Genomic DNA, 21,801 nt, shown 5'->3' with positions numbered 1-21,801 from the left:
GTATTAATCTCTAAATTAAAAGAATGAATATCTGGGTAGGATAAAATACAATTCAATTCTATGCTATTTACAAGAGACACCTCTAAAGTATAATATTTATAAAGGCTTAAAGTAAAAGAATAGAAAAAGATATGCCAATAAATTCTAAGCAAGAAAGCTTGATACTGCTATATTGATCTAAGAAAATTAGACTTCATGGGTAAAGTAAAGCATTGCTGGAGACAAAGAAGGTCAATTCATTGTAATAAAAGGATCAGTTCCCTCAGGAAACTATGATCATGTTAAATTTCTGCATACTTAATAACATATAACATCAAAATATATTAGGCAAAACCTTATAGAATTAAAACAAGAAACATATCCACAATCATGCTGGGAGATTTTAACACATAGTTGATAGAATGAGCCAAAAAAAAAAAAAAAAAAGCTTATAAAAGATATGAAGGACACAAACACTTGACCTAATTGGCACATAAAAAGCATGTAAAAAGCAACTACAGAATGTATACTGTTTTCAAGAACACATGGAACATTCACAAAACTGACCATACACTGACCCAAACAGCAACACTCAATACATTTCAAATAATGGGAAATCTAATGATGAAGTTCTCTAACCACAGTGCAAATTAACTTAACAATCAATAAGAAAATGGTAAATAAAAAATACTAAGTTTGTAAAGTTGGAAACCTACTTATAAATAACTTTTGGCTCAAAAAAGAATTCAGAGCAGAAGTAAGAAAATATTTTGAGCTGTATAATAACAAAAATATATCAAAACTTAAACAATATAGGCAAGGTAGAACTTTGAAATGTATAGCCTTAAAAGCTACACATTAGGAAAAAGGCTAAAAATCAATGAGCTAAGCTATGTATCAATCTTAAGAAATTAGAAAAAAAAATAGCAAAACTAACTAAAATAAATTTGAAAGTAAGATAAGAAAAAACGGTAAGAGCAAAAATTGATGAAAAAGAAAACAAACATATAATAGAGAAAATCAAAAAAGCCAGAAGTTGATTCTTTGTAAAGACTTATAAAATTGCGAAATTTCTGATAAGAGTGACAAGTAAAAACAGAGACCAAAATAACTAGTATCAGGAATGAAAAAGAACATACCACCTTTGATGCTGTGAAAAATTAAAAATATTAAGAGGATATTGTTAACAACTTGATGTGATTAGTCTGAATATCTAGATAGAATGTCTAAAACTTTTCTATAGCTAGTAATTAATGTGATAATGTTCCATGAATAGACAAACAGACCAGCTGAACAGAATAAAGATCTAGAAACAGATTCACAATTTAATGGATACTTGATATATGACAGAGTTGGTATTGTAGATCATCAGTAAGGAAAATATAGTCTTTTCAATAAAAGTTGTTAAGACAATTGAACATGGAAAAAAATTAAGTTGGACGCATACCTCATACCATAAACTGGAATCAATTTTAGGTGGGCAAAACAATATTAAAGACAAATCATCAAACTTTAAGAAGATAATATAAGAAAATAGCTTCATGAAATTGGGTCTGGGGCATTCTTAAACACCATATGAAAGCATTAACCATACATTAGGAGAAGATATTTGTAGCACATATAATCATAAAGGAGAAACGAGAGGCAGTTTAGAACAGTGGTGAAGATCACGGACTATGAAGTTAGACAACCCAGGATAGAATATCACCTACATCACTTACTAGCTGTGTGACCTACGTTAAATTATTTAACCTTTGCGTATCTCGATTTTCTAACTTCTAAAACAAGACTAATAATGATGTCTATCCCTAGATAAAACAAGATAATTTGTGTGATGTGCTTAGAACATTTCCTGGCACATAATAAGCCCTGTATAAGTCTATAATTGCTATTATTATTATTTCTCATAATACATTGAAAATAATTCCTGTGAATCAATTAAAATAGACTAACAATTCAATAGAAAAATATACAAAGGGGCTTCACAAAAAGAGGAAGCTCCAACAGCCACAAACGTATGAGAAATGTTTAATCTCATAAGTAATCAGATAAATGCAAATTAAAACAAAAATGTAACACTATTTTATACCCACCAGCTTGGAGGGAAAAACAATTGTACTATACAAATGTTGGTGAGGTATGAAGCAAGAGAACAATCATACATGCAATCATACGTTCAATTATACACTGGGTGGGACTGTCAACTAGTCCAATCCCTTGAACATTCACATACTCTGTAACTTCGCAATTCTAATCTTAGATTTATATCCTAGAGGAGATCTTGTGATAATACTCCAGGAAATACATACAAAAATTATCATACAACGTTGTCTACAATAGCAAAATATTTATAGCAACTCATATGTCCATCAAAAGTAAATTCGATAAATAAATTGTGGGAAAATAAATGAATCACAGCTACATAAATTGACATGGATCTTACAAATTTAATGTCGAAAAAAATAAACAGGTCACAAAAAATTTATGGGTGTGATTCCATTTACATAATGTTCAAAACATAAAAAAGTTAGAAACAATATAATTCGTGATGTTATATACACACACACATACATATACATAATATCTAGGAAAACAAGAGAATAGTTATAAGTCGAGAGAGAGAGAGAGAGTGATTACTCTAGGGGAAGGAGATGGATATGAAATCAGGTCACATGAAGCTCTTATGAGGAAGCTATTATATGTTTATATATCCGTATACGTCCTTTTGTAGGCATGATATTTTCTCAATAAAAATAGCTTAAAAAAAGAATAAAGGAATGTATTGCACAGTTGGAAAGCTGTCCAAAGTACTTTTTAAATAAGAAAAAGATGTTTGAGAAGCATTTAGCATGATTCCATTTTTGAAAAAAATATATATTTTTTATCTGGATATATATCTGGAATAATATCCACCAAAATGTTAACAGTAGTGACCTTTGGGTAGCAACGAGTGGGGAGAGGTGTATAGCCATTAATTGTGTACCCATTTCTGTAAAGTTGTATTTTTAAGAAAATGTATCCACTCTAGTAATAAGATAAATTAAAATGAAAAAAATAACCTTAAATGTAATAATTAAGATTAAACAACATTATATGTTTCACAAGTCCCTGTGAGCCTCTTTCCATGTCAATATATAATCTTGTAAAATGTTATATTTAATGACTGCACAGTATTAGACTGTATCCATCTACCATTTTGATTTAATCAATATTTATTGCTGGGCACTTAGATTGTTTTACTTATTTATTTTGCATGATCACCCTTGCAATTCAATCTCTTATTATTTTCACAAAAAAAATTTCTAGAAGTGGATTTGCTGGATCATAATGTGTACAAAATTTTAAGACATAAAATGCAGAAGTTTTCATCATAATTTTGACAACAGTACTTCAAAGGTAAATTTATTATTCACATATCAGTACTGGGTTTTGTTCAGTTACAAATGTTATGTAAGCTCAGAGAGATTGAAAAGGCTTAGTTACTTAAATTACACACAACTTCAACAATTCCAGAAGCCCCAGAGAGGGCTCAGACTTGATCTCTTGCAAAAAGAAAGAAATGTAGAAGTGCAAAATATGTTAAGCCAAAAATGCATCCCATACATCCCTGTCACCCCATACCTAGTATATTACCCCACATGTGAGAGTGCTCAAAGAGTGTTTGTGTAGCTGGAAATTACTTAGTTTGCCTGATTCACAGGAGATTTTTACTTTCCTGTGGAATACCCAGAAAAGATAGAGGCAATTTTCTCATAGACACAATAATACATCAAGCTAAAAAACCCAGACGCTTTTACTATAAAATATTATAACAATTCTAGAGCTTGTTGACTGGATTTTCAAGGATTTATGTATTACACTTGCTCATAGGAGTGCCACTATCTAAACCAAGTGACTGTCCCTCATTGGAACAACAAATTTCAACCCTTAGCATCATCAGTGTGAAAGTTGTGTATTCAATTTGGCAACCAATTAGGCTAAAAGATATAAAATCAAGTTGGAGAGGAACTAGACATATAGTAATTCTCTAAATACAAGGTTACTGGGGGAAAAAAGCAGATATAAATAATCCGAAGATCTTTATTTATCTTGACAGTTCATAAATGGATCACAAGCTATCAATGGTGAGGCTGTGTGATACTACAGAACTGCAAGTCAGTAACTGATTTTATGCCAGAGAGCACAATTCTCATGTTAGATTGGAGACATTATTGATTAGAATGGAGATGAGGAAAGTTCAGCCAAGACATAGAGAGAGACAAGGAGATCTAAAAGACTAATGATGCTCCCTTATGGGTATGTTGGAATTCATTTTTGTGGAGTAGAATAAATTTAAACTCTGTTACCCTCTTTTGTTAGGGTCAAACTTCATCATTAGATTAAGTCCAAATTCCTCCTTTATATTTTAAATAGGTTAAAAGATATATTGAATGGGTAGAGAAAATATTTTAAGACAAAACTTGATCGTTATTTTTGTTTGTATAGGCTATATACCAACTTCATTTTATAGGTTTTATAAGAGTAATTTATATGATGCTACTCAAGAAAATTGCTTGAAATTTTGTAAGCTACTTTCCTCATGAAAGGTATCATTATAATCTCTTCTGCATTTATTGAGAGGAGAAATAATTTTCCTCATTCTAATTTCTAAAACACTTGAATAATCATTAATTTAGTCATTCAACAAGCATTTATTAAAAACCTACTATATGCAAAAGCACAATACTGGAACCTGTGACGGCTATAAAGATTTTAGTATGCAGTTCCCATGCTCAAGAAAAAATATATAATAAAATAATCAAGTAAAACCATATTTATCAAACAGGCAGTGTTAAATGCTAGGAGAAAAGTATAGATACAGTGCTATGGTTGTTGAGAGCGTGGAAACACCTCAAGCTAGAGGGATCCAGTGGTTTCATGAACGTTGGCATTTCAGGTGAACTTTGAGGGTGGGTGGAAGAGGCAAACTATAAAGAGACTATAGTGTGCTAAAAAGCACAGGGCATTTAACTGGAACCCATTAAATTAATTTCAGGCGTGGGCTTGAAATGAAGAGCATGAGGACCCATGGCTGAAAAGGTAGGAGAGCTGGATCACCACCACTTAATGCCTTGCTGGGTGTATTCTGGAGTCAGCAAGGTTCTTGATCAGAGGAATGACTTTACTAAAGTCATGCTTTACAGAACCTGGTAAATTTTCAGGAGTGTATAGGATGAAGTGGACCGTAAAAGATTGGGAGACAGGTCTTATAAGTCAGAGTACTATTGCAGGAAGTCCAGGAGGATAATGACAGTATGACTGTAGAGAAGATTGAAGCAACATATTGATGACTGCTAGGAATATCTTTGATAGTTCTAGACAACAGATGTGCATCCATTGCCCGTTGTCTTATTTAATTTGGAATTTTCCCAAAGTCTCCTGGATAGCTCAATGTATACCTTTTTAGGAGGGAATTATGAGAATGATTCTTTAACTCCTGGCAGGATCTGCCCAGGTGTGGAGATCTGCAGTAATTATGAGACAGTTCAGCCCAGAGCTAAGGGATTTAGTTAGTAGCCTACTTCTGGGCACATAAAAAAGTAAAAGGCAGCAAGGTTAAAGATGCTTCAAGGAGTTATGCTTGAACTGCTTCTCAGAGTAACTCTAGAAGGCTTTGTAATGCTTTATAATAGCTCTATTGGCCTGTTATTCAGTTGTGCAAGAACAAGTGATAAGAGGCAGAGGTGCTGAGTGCCTTTGAGGGACACCTCAGAAGAGAGATGCTGTGAGAGAGGGCAGCAGCTAAGAGCCAGGCATGCAGGCTCTAGCCTCTCGTTCCCACTACCCCAACCTCAGCAAGTTTCTAAAGGTTCTTTGGAGATCCACCAAAAGGAGCCATCAAGGAGAATAACTCACACAATGCTCAGAGGAGAAGATTAAAATACTTAAAGGGCTCTACTCCCTAAAGACCATCCCAGAATGAATCATCCCTGAGAGAAATAGGTAGCACTTGCTGTCTACTTTAATACTGTATAGCAGAAAGTCGGGTAGAAAATATTGGTCTTCCAATGTATTCCTAATTGAGAGGAAGAAGAGTAATAATATCCTGCCCTACTGAGACATGGGGAGCTTGGAGGCTCTGAAACTCTGGGGATGTGACTTGAGCAAGCTGTAGAAACCTTGATTCATAACTCAGCCTTCAAATTCCAGGTAGGGAGTATGGTATAGGAAAAGAAGGTTAAGTTCAGATGCATCAAAATATATAGCTGTTTCTTATCAACTGTCACAAATATCTAACACAGAAATTATTTCTGCCTAGCTGATACATTGCATAATATGCTTTATATATAAAGGATATCTATGTCTATCTACATATCTATCTATCTGTATCTTCTTTTTAATGTATGAAGGACCTGGGATGTTGGAATCAAATTCAGTGCATAGAAGGGTTGGCATAGAGAGGCAAATTCACACAAAACATTGAATGGTTACAAAGGGATTTCTCATTCAGGTTGATTTGATTAGCAATAATCTTTGAATCTAATTTCTCAGGTAATGTTTCTTTCATCATTTCCCAGGGTAGCAAGCTGATGAACATCTCATTTACATTTTTATTAGCTTATAAAGCTTTTCCTGTTTATGTTCTTTTGACTCACTCCAAAAGCATTACTTAATGTTTAATAACAGCTAAAAGAATCTATGGCAAAGACTTGAGTGCCAGAAAAAAAAAAAAAAAAAAAAGTGACCCTCCAGCTAGTGTCCTCTTACATCACTCTTACAACTGATAGGTGCTTCAGGCATTTCTTCTGAGACCCTGTAATTACTGATTATGATGCATGATCTATGATCTTGCCTCAATCTCTAGACCAAAAGCCTAGACAGTAGGAGATTGCCTTCTTGTCTTTAACAAACAGTATTCTGTAACACAGGGCACATTTAGTAATTGACGCATAGAGTTTCTAGTTTTCGCTTCTGAGAAAACCACTTTTGAATGCCACAGAAGATGTAGTGTTCCTAAATCAGGTCTCAGTTATTTAAGACCTATGTGTACAATAAAGGTTTAGTTTCAGACTTAACCATTTGTCATGAAGGTACATCAAACTTTGGCATCATGGAACTGCAAATGACTATTCAGACCAAATTTAAAGTTAATGTCAATAAATGGTGATTAGAATACCTATCAATCATTAATGGCATTCACTAGAGTAATACTTACACAATAATTTATCACGATGTGCATTGACTGGTACATTTGGCCCTTGCTATGCTTTTTGTACCTGAATTGTCGTAGCCCAAGATGTTCATATAGGATTTGTCTCACTGCCTGCAAAATTTTGGAAGACATCAAAGATAAGGTAAGAGTGCTGCATACTGTGAAGTGACATAGAGTTACACACCAGAATCTCAGGGAGACTGAGAGAGAGAGAGAGAGAGAGAGAGAGAGAGAGAGAGAGGTTTTTAAACTCTTTCTACAAATCTTTCTACAGTATTTATTCCAAAAGCTGGCAAAGATAATTGTTATGGACTGAATTATGTCCCATCCCCCTGCACCCCCTGCCAAATTCATATGTTGAAGCCCTAAACCCAGTACCTCAGAATATGGCTGTATTTGGAGACGGGGCCTTTAAAGAGGTGATTAAATTAGGGTGGTCCCTAATCCAATATGACTGGCGTCCTTGTAAGAAGAGGAGATGAGGACAGAGAGAGAGAGAGAGAGAGACACCAGATATGTGCATGCATATACAACCATGTGGACACACAGCAAGAAGGCAGCCATCTGCAAGCCAAGGAGAGAAGCTTCAGAAGAAACCAAACCTGCCTGCGCCTTGATCTACAACTTTTAGCTTCTAATCTGTGATAAAATAAATTTCTGTTGTTTAAGCCACTTAGTCTGTGGTATTTTATCATGGAAACCCTAGCAAACTAACGTAATAATGCGAAGAAGGGAACCAAAGACCAACCTTACTTATGAATATTAGCAAAACAAGTGCAGGAGCAAACTGAGAGAATAAAGTGCCACAACCAACTGTGTCACTCCAGGAGTGCAAGATGATTCAACCGAAGAATGACGGCTGTCTGGGAGTATCAGCCAGTGCAATTAGGAAAGAGAAAAGCAAAATGTTTAAATGTTTGAAAGGAAGCAAAATTATTACCACATCTAGGAAATTCAATTGTAAACCAGTAATATTCAAAAGACTCGTCTAAGAACTCTATTAGAAGCAATAAGATAATCAGTAAGTTCAATGGTTATAAAATTAAAAATCATTAATCAATGTTTCTTACATACAAACTATAACAAATTAGAAAACATAATGTCATTCACATTAGCAACGTAAAGAAAATATCCAGGAATAAATTTTAACAATCATATGAGGAGAATAATCTGCTGAAAGATCTAAAAATAAACTTAAATAAATGGAAAGAAAGATATTGTTCTTGAATAGGAAGACCTGATATGATGGAGATATTAATTTTTTCTAAATTGATTTATAAATTGGGATTTATTCTAGTTAGTATACCTGCTGTTTTTTAGAAAAAACAAGTAATAAAATCAGAAACAAAATGGAGCAAATAAAAAAATGATAGCTATCATTCTTAGCACTTCAGTTCTAGGCAGCGTCTAAACTTAACATATATTAAGTCATTTAATACACACATGCACACACATACAACCAATAAGGTGGGTAATAATATAATCCACTTTCTAAAATTAGAACCGAAACCCAGAAAGGATGAGTGACTTTCCCAATGGCATACAGCTAGGAGGTGATAGATATTTGCTGGGACCTAAATGCAGAGACTCTGCCTTTGAGTCCATGCTTTTTACTACTGTATTCTAGTGCCTTTCCATGGACTAAAGTTCATGCAGAAAAATAAAAATGGAAGAATAGTCAGGAAAGTTCTCAAAAAAGAAGTGCCAGGAGAGAGTACTTGCACTTTTAGATATTAAAACATAACCTAAATCCACACTAAATAAAAGAGGTGTGTTTGGTATTAGCATAGGAATACACAAATTGACCTAAATAGAAGACAGAGGGGAAAATATGGAATATTCAATAAACACTATTTGAACACTTTTTAGGGAGGAAAAAAAACCTGGATTCCTACTTCATACCTTATAGTGAAGGACATTCCAGATACAATCTATAAATAGTAGGGAAAACAAAATTAAAAGTACTTGAAGTAAATATTCGTGATTTCTTTTTTGCACAATCTTGAAAGGAACCAAGTCTTTTTAAGCAGAGGCCACAAAGCAAAAAACTGACAAATCTGGCCATATGAATTTAAACACATTTATAAAAAATACTAAGAAAAAGAGGAAACTAATAAAATAAGCTGCAATAGCTATGACAAAGCCTAACTCCTCAATATACAAAGATCTTTTACAAGTCAGTAAGAAAAAATATTAAAACAAAAATAGGCAAAAAAAGGCAGTCTATAGGATAAAGATTATAAAAGATCAATAATATATCAAATAAAAAATCTGCCTTACATTTAACAAGATTTTATTATTTCTTTAAATTGGCAAAGATAATAGAGATTGGTAATTTAAGCAAAGTGAAGCAGGTATTCATATCATAAAGGAGTAAATATATATACTTTTTGAAAGACTTTTTGGCAATAATTATCAAAACGTAAAATTCACATATCCTTTTGCCCAGCTACACATAAAAGCCTGAACAATCACGGACATTTGCAGACAGAGAACTCTCCTGCGCCCCTGCTCCCACAGCAGCATCCACAGGTCAGTGGCATTGTCAGGGTTCATCTGTGTGGTAGCACATACCAGTACTTCCTTCCCTTTTATTGCTGAATAACATCCCATAGTATGGATATACCAAAGTTTGTTTATTCACTCATCAGCTGATGTACATTTGTTTCCACTTTTTGGTTATTATGAATATTAATACTATGAACATTCATGTACAAGTTTTTGTATGTCTTGGGTACATACCTAAGAGTAGAATTACTGGGTCCTATAGTAACTCTATGTTTCACTTCTTGGGGAAATGCCAAGCTATTTTCCAAAGCAGCTACACCATTTTGTATTCCCACCAGCAATGTATGAGGGTTCCAATTTCTCCAGATCCTCACCATCCTTTGTTATTATCTTTTTTATTATATTCATCATACTGGATGTGAAGTGGTATCTCTCTGTGATTTTGATTTGTTTTTCCCTAATGACTAATGATGAACATCTTTTCACGTGCCTATTGGTCATTTGTATATCTTCTTTGGAAAAACGTCAATTCAAATCCTTAGCCCATTTTTTAACTGGGTTATTTACATTATAAATATTGTGTTGTATCTCCATTACATTTTAAACTTTCGTCTTATATTAAATACTATGCCTATAAGATTTTATAACTCAGGAGGGACAAGAGAGGTAACATGCATGGAGTGCCTACTGTGTGTCACAGTACTAGGCATCTACTATGCATAGTGAGTGATTATAATACTGGGCTCTAGAATAAGCTCTGAATGCTGCTTCAAGAATTACTGAAACATTCTAATCAGAGTCAGTCAAAAGCAAAATTATAAAGCAAATGAAGAGTACGTCTTTCTATTCATTCATTCGTTGTTTCAAGCTATCTTTCTCTCAGATATCTCTTTTGAATCTAATTTCTCCTAATACTATGTAAGGCAGTGCCACTTAAATCTGAATATGTATATAAATCACCTGGGAATTTTGTTAAAATGCTGACTTTAGGTAGGTCTGAAGTAGGACCTGAGAGTCTATTTTCTAACTAGCTCCCTGATGATCCGACATTGCTGGTCAATGGATCATATTTCGATTAGCAAGGCTTCAGGGTATGAACTGATTACTAAGATTTTAACTATAAGAGCTAATCTCAAGCATTAGGGAATTATGCATTTTTACAGAGTTATAACTGCTTCAAAATCTAAAGAGTGAGCCTATGGTAGGCAGGGGGATTGATCATTTTGAGTGGGGGCCTTGTCTAGTCCCCATGTGAGAAGTGGTACGTCCATTCAGGAACAGGCCCTACTTGGCCACTTTTTTTAATGGGGATGTTCCTAACCTTATAATTTGAGCACATGCTTGTGACTACAAAATACAGTTTGAGGACTTGAAGTTTTAGTTGAAAATTTTCTTCCAGCATCCATTTATAAGGAAAATAGAGGAATAAATTGAAAGAACTGCAGTTATACTATTGGTTCAACTATACACATTTTGCTGTTTTGCTAAATACAATTACATACAATTACAACATAATTCTGATATAAACCAACCCTGTTGAAATAGATGAACCTTGAAAATACTATGCTAAGTAAAAGAAGCCTATTACAAAATATCACATATTATATGATTCCATTTATGTGAAATGTCCAGAATAGCCAAATCGATAGAGACACACAGTGGATTAGTGGTTAGAGGTCTGGGTAGTAGAGGGTGGATGGGACTGATGGCTATTGGATATTGGATTTCCTTTCAGGGTGACAAAACTGTTCTAAAATTATGGTGATGATTACGAAACTCTGTAAATATGCTAAAAGACATTGAATTGTACATTTTAAATGGGTAAATTATGTGGTATATGAATTTTATCTCAAGAGACCTGTTTAAAAATGTAATGTAGAAATATCAGAGCTAAGTAATAGAGCTTAGAAGAATGGGGTCCATATAAAGAGGCACCAGATTATCTTGATGTACTTGGTCTTGGAGATGATTCCGATCTGAGTATAGAGCACGTTTCCCTGACACTTATGTTCGAAGCTTCTACCTACCATTTCCAAAGCTTACATTCTGGTTGGGTGAGCTGAGGGGTTGCTGTTTGGATTAGGAGAAGGGCAGGGTAGCATGGTGACTGAGAGCTGGCTCTGGCATTAGATAGCATGTGAACACCTGCTGTACCGATTATTAGCTCTGTCACCTTGGAAAAGTTACTTAACTTCTCTGTGCCTCAATTTTCTCATTTGGAAAATGAGGATAAAATCTCAAATGAGGATTAAGACAATTGATATGACTGGCACAACATTATCACTTCAAAGTTGTTAACTATTATTATTTTTTACTATTTGTTCTGATTACAAATGAAGTTTATAAGAGACTACTGCCTATTCATAACATTCATAGCTATAAATTCATGAGTACATTATGTCTTAAAAAAAAAAGAGAGAGAGAAATCACATTTTATAATTCCAAGCATTTGCTTATTTGTGCCTTTGGGGAGAAAACTAAAGCCATTTTAAAAGAAATAACTTAGAAGCTTCTTGGTAAACAAAACTCTCTCCCGAAACATTCAGATGATTTAGTTAAGAATGAACTGGAACAACATCAATTGCATTTCCTTGAAATCAAAAATAAATTCCAAAATAACTGGGAAGCATTTCTGAAGCAGTGCTCGGATAAGTGTTTACAACCCGAAAATGGGATAGGGTAGAATAAACTCAGCTCTGAAAATAATACACTCACCTGCACAAAGTGTATGTGAAACCATGCCTTTCTGCGAAAAATAAAACACTCCACAACCCCCGTGCGTTATGTATCGCACCATCTCAGACATGTTTTCTGTTTGCTATTCAAATGGTTTTCTATAGCTACAGATAATCAATTTGTCTCCTGATAACTGCAGAAACTACTGCATGAAACACCAGTGTAACAGATTTTTAAAGAGTTCTTTGACTAAGCACAAAGTGTTTTACACTTGGGTTGTGTGTGTGCATGTGTGTGGTGTGTATGTGTGTGTTGTGTGCTCACACACATGCATTATATTTCCATAGGTTCTGTTGCCCATATACTAAGTGTATAAAGTTATTCTTGAATCCATTAATGTTGCTTTAATTGTATATGTAGCAACGTCTGGGCTTTAGATAGTAACATATTCAGCTTATGTTTTGTTTTCTGAATCCTTTTTTTGTGTCTTACGGGTGTAAGCCCTGTTTTAGCAGTACACACAAGAGTCAAAAAGGAGTAATTGTACTTTTATTTACAAGACTGCAGATTTGAAGTCAGATAACCAGGCTTGAGTCCTACCCATCTCATTTATTTATTGTCCGAATGGCCCTGTGGAAGTCATTTAGCTTCTCTAACCCTCAGTTTCCTCAAACTGAGTCTAATGGTGGCTTTCTCACAGGAGAACCAAATGAAAAATGTATATGAGTGATAAAGCACTACCAAATGTTAGCTAATATTTTTCATTTTCCACACTTGAGAGAGCATATGACTCATGTGCCCCCTGGACTCAAAGGGGAGAAGAGGGTTTAATGGTTGTTCATTGATTGCTGACAGGATCCTAGGCTTTGTATAAAGCAGCATATGCACATGTATTGATAGATGGATAAATCAGTCAGGGAGAAGTAAGGATAGCCAGGACAACCAATATTTGCCTGCTTTTCAAAGCACAGTAAATCTAAACCTGAGTCTCAAATTGCAGTCAGCATTTATAGGAATCTGCAGCACAGGCGTTCTTCTATTACTGAAGGAGACAGCTGCCGAGTCAATGTAAATATTATTGTAAAATTGTTTAACAGAATTCACAATTATGGGAGGACAAACACACGAGACACTAATGGAGGGTCTGAACTTGATATGTGTAGACAAAGAGGTCTGTCATACTTAGCATCAGTTATTGTTTCACAGAGAAATGTGGGCAATAAAGGAAAGTAGCTAATGAAAAGGAATGCCCACTGACCCATGGCCACCATCCCTGCTAACCAAGAGTGAAAAATAGGAGTGGAATAAGCATCTAAATTTTTGGTACAGTAAGTTAATACTACATGTATGTTCTATCCCACTGTACTCAACCTTTCTGCACCATTTGATACCTCAGATCCTTTACTATTGAAACTTTCTATACCGCTAATTATTGTGATACTATAATATCATTGTTTTCCTCATACTAGTCTGACCAATCCTTCTTTGTCTCCTCAGTGGCTCTTCAGTAATTCCTCAAGTCTCTGTGGATAGTCTCTTAGGCTCAGGCCTTGACCATCTATTAGACCCAATTTACAACTTTCAGCTATTGTTAAGGTTTCACATATCACCTCTACACATAGAATTTCCAAAAACCTGCATTAAGCCCCAACTTCTCCATAGAATGCCAATTGTATATTTCTAAATGAATGAACATTTCCACTTGAAAATTTAAATGTCATCAGCACAATCAACATACCTAGAGCTAACTGATTTTTACTCTAAATTGAATCCTCTACTCAATCCTTTACCTCTGTCTGTTTAATCATCATATCATCACTCGGATCCACACTAAATACTGCGGTCAAAGAAATCCTCTTCAACACATTATCAAATCTCCAATTATTCTCTAGCTCAAAAAGCCTCAATGGCTCCCCATTTCCTAAAAAAATCCAATTAGCTGTAAGTGTCTTTAAGGGGCAGAAACTTCTGTGTTCTATTAATCTAGTTATCTACCATACCATCTAGCCTTGTGTGTGGTACTTTGTAAACTACAACAATTGCTTATTGAATTGAATTAAACTCCTTGGACTTCTATTCTCAGTTTCCTTAGTATGGTCCATTCCTACAGGGACTCTTCACAATCTGCTTCACGCTGTCATTCTATTCACTCTCCCCTAAAGGTGCTCAGCTTATTCTTTCTCCCTATTTTTGAACATGATTCCTCTTCTTTTCTCTGTCCAGTTCTCACCACTCTTCAAAGTTCAGTTCAATTTCAACCCCCGCCTCATAAATTGTTCCCTAACTCCTCTAGTCTACATTGCTCTCTATTCCCAGTGAACTCTTAACACTTCTAATTTTGTGTTCTTTGCCATCTCTTGCTATGCAATTATCACATTTCTAATTATCAAACCCACTCTGATCTTTGACTCTTTTCTCTTCTGTACTTATGACTATACTGCTATTTTATTTTTGAATTGCTTATATAATTTTTGCTATGTATTCATTTTGTGTGTCCAGCTACACTATAAAGTTTTTAGGGGGAAAAACTATGTCATATTTTCTTGTATCATTCCCATATTCTAGCACTATGCTATGGAAAAAGGAGAGGCTCAAAAATATTTGTTAAATGAATGAATGAGTCTAGGGGGAAAGAAAATATATTCAAAGTGGGTATTTATTGCAATTAGTAGCTTTGAAAGAAATAATTCAAAGAAAAAGTTTCTGCATTTTGAATATGGCAGTTTTAGGGTTTCTGGATACCATTTTCCTTTATTATCTGACTTGTAACTAGAATAAAGCCTAATGTAAATACACCTGGTTTACATATCATCAGTGATTGACTATAAAAGTTATTAAATGTTATACAACAGCTAATGAAGGAAGTTGAAGAACCCACGAGGAGCTGCAAGACAAGAGTAGAGATCTGTTTGGAATTATTTTGGTAAAGTTTGTCCTAAGGCTGGTACAATCAATATGATATTTCCTTCCATACTATTAAGGCAAGCAAGAAAACAGCTACTCAGATAGGAGATGAAGAGACCAAGCTCTTAACCACCTTGCTTTTGATCTGTTATAATTCTGTCACTTACAGTGTAATCATCTCAGCACTAGACAAAAAGGATATTGTTTTGCAAAACCTATTCTGTCATTTTCCTGGCAATAAGAGGTTGTATGTGCTTCACTGGGACTTAATATCCACCTCATCAATTCTTCCACCCAGACTTCTCAATATTTATCTTCCATTTACTTTATCACTGGCTTTGGTTTCTTTTTTGGAAAAAAAAAAATATTTAAGTGATTCTAATGGGATTTCCCCTCTCCTCATAAGTAACACAAATTCACTTATACTTACAATGAATCTCACCAAAAAGATTTATTTTCTGAGAAAGAAGATAATATAGTAATGGGTGGAAATGCCAACATGAAGGAAATTATGTTGCTCTCAATGAGATATGTTAATATTTATTGAAGGTAAGAGCCTTTAGAAGTGACACTGTTAAAGAGAGATGGATCACATCTATTTTATAGGTTTTATGTATGATTTTATATGCAGCTCTATTTGTTCACAGTTGTGTGTGTGTGTGTGTTAGTGAAGAAAGTACAATTGAACTGGCAACATGACTAAAAGAGAGAAATAGACAACTATTTAGTAGTGAAGATGTAAGACTTCTCATGTATTACATTGCTGAGTTTACATGTGGTTACCACAACTGACAGAGGGTGAAAACCATGGGATTTTGAGTAAAACGATCAGGCTTCCAGACATGGTTCTTTTACTCAATGGCGTTGTAATTTGTAAAGACAATTACTATACAACAGTACAGCAAGTACAACCAAGTACATCCTTGGTTTTATGTCTATCAAATGGAGGTGATAATAAAAACTATTTCATGAGGATTTGTAAAGCAACAAATAAATAATGCAAATGAAAGTTCTTTGCATATATGAAATTAATATTTCAACAATTAAATTTAAGACAAGATCCCAAGTCCCTCCCACGGCCTTTATAACACTTTGTGATCTGGTTTGTAACCCTCCACTTGACCCCATCTCCATCACTCTACCTCCAGCTCATACCACACTAATAACTTTGGCTCACTCATGTTCCTCAAACACACCTATCTCTTTTCTGCCTCAGGGCTTTTGCATGTGCTATTATATCTATTACATGTAGCTTCACTATATAGCTTATTCATAATGGTGCCTACTACTCCATTCTGTTTTCATTTTACCTCATTTTATTATTTTTCTAGTACTGACTACTAACTGACATTATATAATATTTTTATTTCTTTTGTCTGTCTCGATCTCTACAACTAAACTCCAAGAAAAATGGAGATTTTGCCTGTCTTTCTTGCTACTGTCGCCTCAGCAACTAGAACAGAATTTGGCGCACAACAGGTGCTTAACAAATAAAATAATGCATGAATGAATGAATGAATGAATGATCTTTTGTTGAGTCTTTACTCTGTATAAAGCAATCTGCAAAGCACTTTATATGGATTATCTAATTTAATTATTACAATAGGTCTATTACTATTCCTATTTTATAAATGAAGAAAACAGAGATGTCATGAGGTACAGTAACTTGCTTGAGGTAAACATAGCAAGTGGTGGCAAATTTTTAGTTGCCTGACTCCAAAACCTATGCTCTTAATCACTGCTATGGAGCCTCTGTGTATCCAGCCATCCTATATTAATTGATGTTTGATTACACTGTTACAAAATAGATGGAATTGACTATCAAAAAAATTTATACAGCTTAATTTGATCCCCCAAATAAATGTATGTGTTCAGTAGCTAAAAAATAAACCAGCTCCTTGAATCTCAAAAGCCAGCATTTGAAAACAGTTGAGAACAAGAATCCAAAGAGGCAGGTTTGTTTTTACAGGTAACCAAGGTGTGACTTACCTCCAGGTGACCAGCTATGGCAGCAACATGCAGGGCAGTGAGGCCGCCGTACCCAACCTGCTGTATGTCAGCTCCACTGTGAAGCAGGGAAGTGATCAATTCTGCACTATCCTGTAAGGAAACACATCTTTAATGTTACTTTTCTACTAATAGGAGGCTTGAAGGCTGTGCAACAGGATTTATTGATTCCCTGACTGTCAGCCAGTTTAGGTGCTCAAAGGAAACCTAAGTGTGATTTCTGGCATAAGAGCACATGAGATAGCAGAGAGCAGCTCTCAGATGGTTGAAATGCAGGAACAGATGACAGGGCCATTCAGTTACAATCAATCCTCCACCACTTGACCATGAAAGACAGAAAGGACATTTACCTATGGTGAGGCTCTTGCAAAGTCAACTCAAACTTACATGTAGGTCATTCCAATAAATATGCTTTCTCTAGCAACTGCGGTATTGAACTGACTGCAGTGGACTATTTCACGGTACTTCAGTAATTGTTTCTTCTCTAATACATATATGTCATGGGCCCTATACATATTTAATCTTATTTAATCTTATCTGGACTCATTTTAACAGTGAAAATGTTTGAAGCTTTATTTGAGCCTTTAAATTAGAATAATTTATGCAATGACCAAAGTGACTCTTACTTTTTTCATACCATTATTTGTATTGTATTTCTGTCTTTGGAGAGACAATGGAACTTTTTAATAATGGTAACAGAAATTAACATGCAGCGAATTTTTATTATGTAATTAACCTCTATGTGTATTAATTTATTTAAACCTAGCGGATGGTAGGACTTCAAAAATGTTGTTAAAAAAATTAAAAACTTAAACACTTCTTTAAACAACCCTATGAAAAATTACTCTTATAAACCTCATTTTATAAGTCAGAACACTCAAAAGAGTAATGTGGAAGGTCACATAGTCAAAACCCCAGATCTGGTAGGGAACGCAAAGAAAAGTTTCATGTTGAATCCTCTCCCTCAAAGGAAGAATTCAAACCCAATTTCTATAATACTTGGCCCATCGACATCTCAAACACACCCAGTGGCAAGGAAATCAAATCTTCACAGGATAGGCCATGGCATTTATGCATATACATATAACTTCAAACACTGTAGGTTAAGAAAATCCTCTCATTAGAAAACAAGGCTCGATTTCTTAATGCTGTCACACATAAGTGAGGGTGTAGGAGAAGTTATAAAAAAGTGAAAAAACTTTGGTAAAGAACTTCAAATAGCAAAATTAATGTTATAGTTTCCAAATCTTCCACTCTGTTTACTTGCTCTACCAAGAAAGTTAAATAAAGATTTTTTTTCTGTTCCATTGGCTCTTTCTGCTCAGTCTATATGTTTTATGTTTTCTCCATTCTAAAAAAAAGCCACCATTTTTTCCACTGAAGCTAAGCTAATTTTATCCCTATCCTGCCTTCATTTTCCAAGGTTCTGGAAAGTTATTGACACTGCTGACAGCTCTGATCTCATTTATTTAGTAATGTCTAGCTATTTACACCCAAATCTTACATAAATCCCAATTGAGTTCATCATACTCCTTACACATTGAAGCTTGCTTATTCTCATACTATCCCTTCTCACTAAGGCAAATTTATTCTCCCTTTTTCCTTGTCTTGTATTATTAAGAGAAAACACCATGCCCGTTTCTTCCATCTGAGACATAAGGACCTCACCACTGTCCTGAAATCACCTCCTCAGTTTCAGAAGGTAACCTTCTGTTTACCAAATCCAATGCCAATCATCTTCCTCCTCTCTACAGTCAGAACATCTCTTTCTTCTTAAAATCCTTATCTCTTTTGCTTTCCTAAAACCATATTTTTCTTGTTTGTTTCTGTCTGTCTCCAAAAAGTGAGTGGTTTAGGAGTTTAGCTCTAAGCCACTTTCTCATTCTCAATGCCAACTTTGGTAATTCTTACACAATCTGATAACTTCATCTTTGGTCCTGACTTCTCTGCTAAGTACAAATCCCATATATCCTGCCTACCAATGGCACCTCAAATTAAAAATTCAAAACTGCTCTTGTAAATACCATTCATAATTTTCCCAGTGTGATCTGTCATCTCCTAGCATTCCTTATTTATATTAATGGCACTGTCTTATTCCAAATGACCTTGAAACTCAATTCAATCAGTTTCAGAATTCTGCTGGTTTTAACTCACTAGTACTTCTCACATTTCTTCTCATTTCTAACATCACTCTCCATTCTACACAGCCTCTTAACTAGTCTCTTTGACTAAGCCTTTTCCAATTACAATTCATCCTCCACACTGCTACCAGAGAAATTCTCTTATACACAATTATTTGATCACAACATTCTCCTTTTCAATAAGCCTTTCATACACTCGACAAATATTTATTGAGCATATATGGTGTGTGAAGCATTGTTCTGAGCAGTGGGGACACTACAGTGAGTAAGACAGTTAAATCCCTGCTTTCATGGAGCTTACATTTCTACTGTGTAAATGTGAGAGGAAAGAGAAATCACACAAATAATAAAATATTATATAAAGTGTCATAAAGTACCAATGGCTATGAGATAAAACAGGCAAATCATAAAGTGGCGACTTTAAATTGAGTGGTCAGGGAAAGCTTCACTGAGGAGGTGACCTTTGAAATAAATGGTAAATATCAGAAAGGAGAAATCCAAGCCACCATTTCAAGGATGGACATTCAAGGACAGGGAGTAGCTGGTGCAAAATTCCTGAGATGGAAATAAGCTTAGTGCGTTTGAAGGTCAGTGTTGAGTAGAAGGTTAAAAAAAAAGAACGGAAAGGTAATGTTGAAGGTGAGATCAAAGCCAGCCGATCTTGTAGGGCCTTGCAGGCCATGGTATCGGGTGTTCAGATTTTTCCCAAGTGCAACAGATAGCAGGGGAATGACATGATACTGAGATAGGGAAGAATCAGGAAGAAGTAGTATTTGAGATAGAAATAAAATGTTTTGTTTTTCACATGTTGAGTTTGAGATATTTATAATGCAGGGCTAAGATTGTGGGTACTAGAATTAGCCTCCCTAGTTAGAATCCCAGCTCTGTTATTGACTATGTGAACTGGGGCAAGGGGTTACATAACCCTTTACATTAATATCCTTGATTATAAACAAAAGGAGACGATAACTGTACCCACCTGATGTGATAACACACATAAAGCACTTTACAAGGTACCTGGCAAAACAAGGCTCAATAAGCTCATTACCATTGGACATGGATATCTGGGGCTCAGTATAGTCCTCAGTGGAAGCTTCCAGATAAGATCGTGATTTGACTCCATCATCTAGCTCCCCTTTCTCTTTTCCCTTGACCTCCTCCCCACAACTTCACTTCCTCCGCTTTACTAGATACCCATTGAAATAATCAAAGGAGTAAAACAAAGGAAAACTCAGGAACCAGTACTGGAAATTAGGAAATTTCTACTAGCTCTGCCCCCTCCAGAGAAAACAATTCACAGGAGTTAGTGCTAACCTCACAAATAACCTTTGATTTTGAATGGTGAGGGCTGAAAACATGGGTAGCCTCTGAGATAAATGGGAAAGACATCACCTTAAAGCATTTTTCCCTGCAAACGGGCAGGCATTTAAACACAGGGAAGCAGAGAAAGTCTTTTTAAGCATAAAACCACTTTTAAAAATAGAGGGAAAATATGACAAATTTGAGCAAATGAAAGTATTAAAAAACAATATTATAAGGTAAATGACAAATTGGAGAAATATTCACAACACGTAAAACTGACAAGTGGTTTCTATATTTAACATATGAAGAACTCGTACAAATCGGTAGAAAGATGAATACTCTTTAATTTGATGAATATTTATTAAAAAATGTCTACCTTATGACAAGCACTGTACTAGGCTAAATTAAAATAAATTATATGGAAATCATGAACCGTATGAAGTATTTATCTATCAGGCAGATTCTAGTAAACACACATTCATCCTTTCCTCAACTATCTTTGTATTTTCTCTTATTTAACCAAAATTTGTGTAATTTAAGAGAGAGCATGTTATGATTCCTTCAGAATAGTGAAGTCTTCAGAATGGTGAAGTTTAAAGTTAGAAGTACTGGGTTATCCTTTCATATCTTGGTTGGATTTCTCAAGTTGACCTCTGACTGATCTAAATATTTTTTGACTAAATACTATAAAAATAGAACTTTTATCTTACCAAGCTATGCTAAAGAGAATGTAATAAAATAATCATTGCTACTTATAAATTGCTTACTATGGGCTAAGTACCATGTAAAATGTTTTATCTAAATTATCTCTTTCAAGCTTCACAACTTACCTGTGAGGAAAACATTATTATCACTATTTTAGAGCTGATGACAGTCAGGCTCAAAGAATTTAAAGTACTTCTAGAACCTAAAATAGTTTGTAAGTGTTGGAGCTACTTACAAACTCAGGTCTGTTTGATTCCAAAATGCATGCTTCACTTTTGACTTTCCACAGTGCATTAACTGATCTTTTCTTGGTTTCCATCTCAAGAAAAAACTCAAGAGGATGTACTTTTGTTTTATTTAACTGACAAGTTCCGAAAGTTTCTCCCC

At 34.8% G+C, this 21,801-nt stretch overlaps 1 protein-coding gene across 1 annotated transcript in view; it reads right to left on the bottom strand.

Annotated features, from left to right (window-relative positions):
• TNNI3K (TNNI3 interacting kinase) overlaps positions 1 to 21,801 on the bottom strand; it is a 270,883-nt gene that overhangs the window by 223,852 nt on the left and 25,230 nt on the right. The window contains exon 5 of the mRNA XM_058538296.1: positions 17,249 to 17,359. Within this exon, the coding sequence (XP_058394279.1) occupies positions 17,249 to 17,359 (111 nt within the window). The remainder of the gene's footprint in view (positions 1 to 17,248; positions 17,360 to 21,801) is intronic.

The sequence above is a fragment of the Diceros bicornis genome, chromosome 4 (assembly GCF_020826845.1).
Source record: "Diceros bicornis minor isolate mBicDic1 chromosome 4, mDicBic1.mat.cur, whole genome shotgun sequence".
Taxonomy (NCBI): domain Eukaryota; kingdom Metazoa; phylum Chordata; class Mammalia; order Perissodactyla; family Rhinocerotidae; genus Diceros; species Diceros bicornis.
The sequence above is the reverse complement of the archived record's forward strand: the minus strand, read 5'-3'. Positions and strand labels throughout refer to the sequence as shown.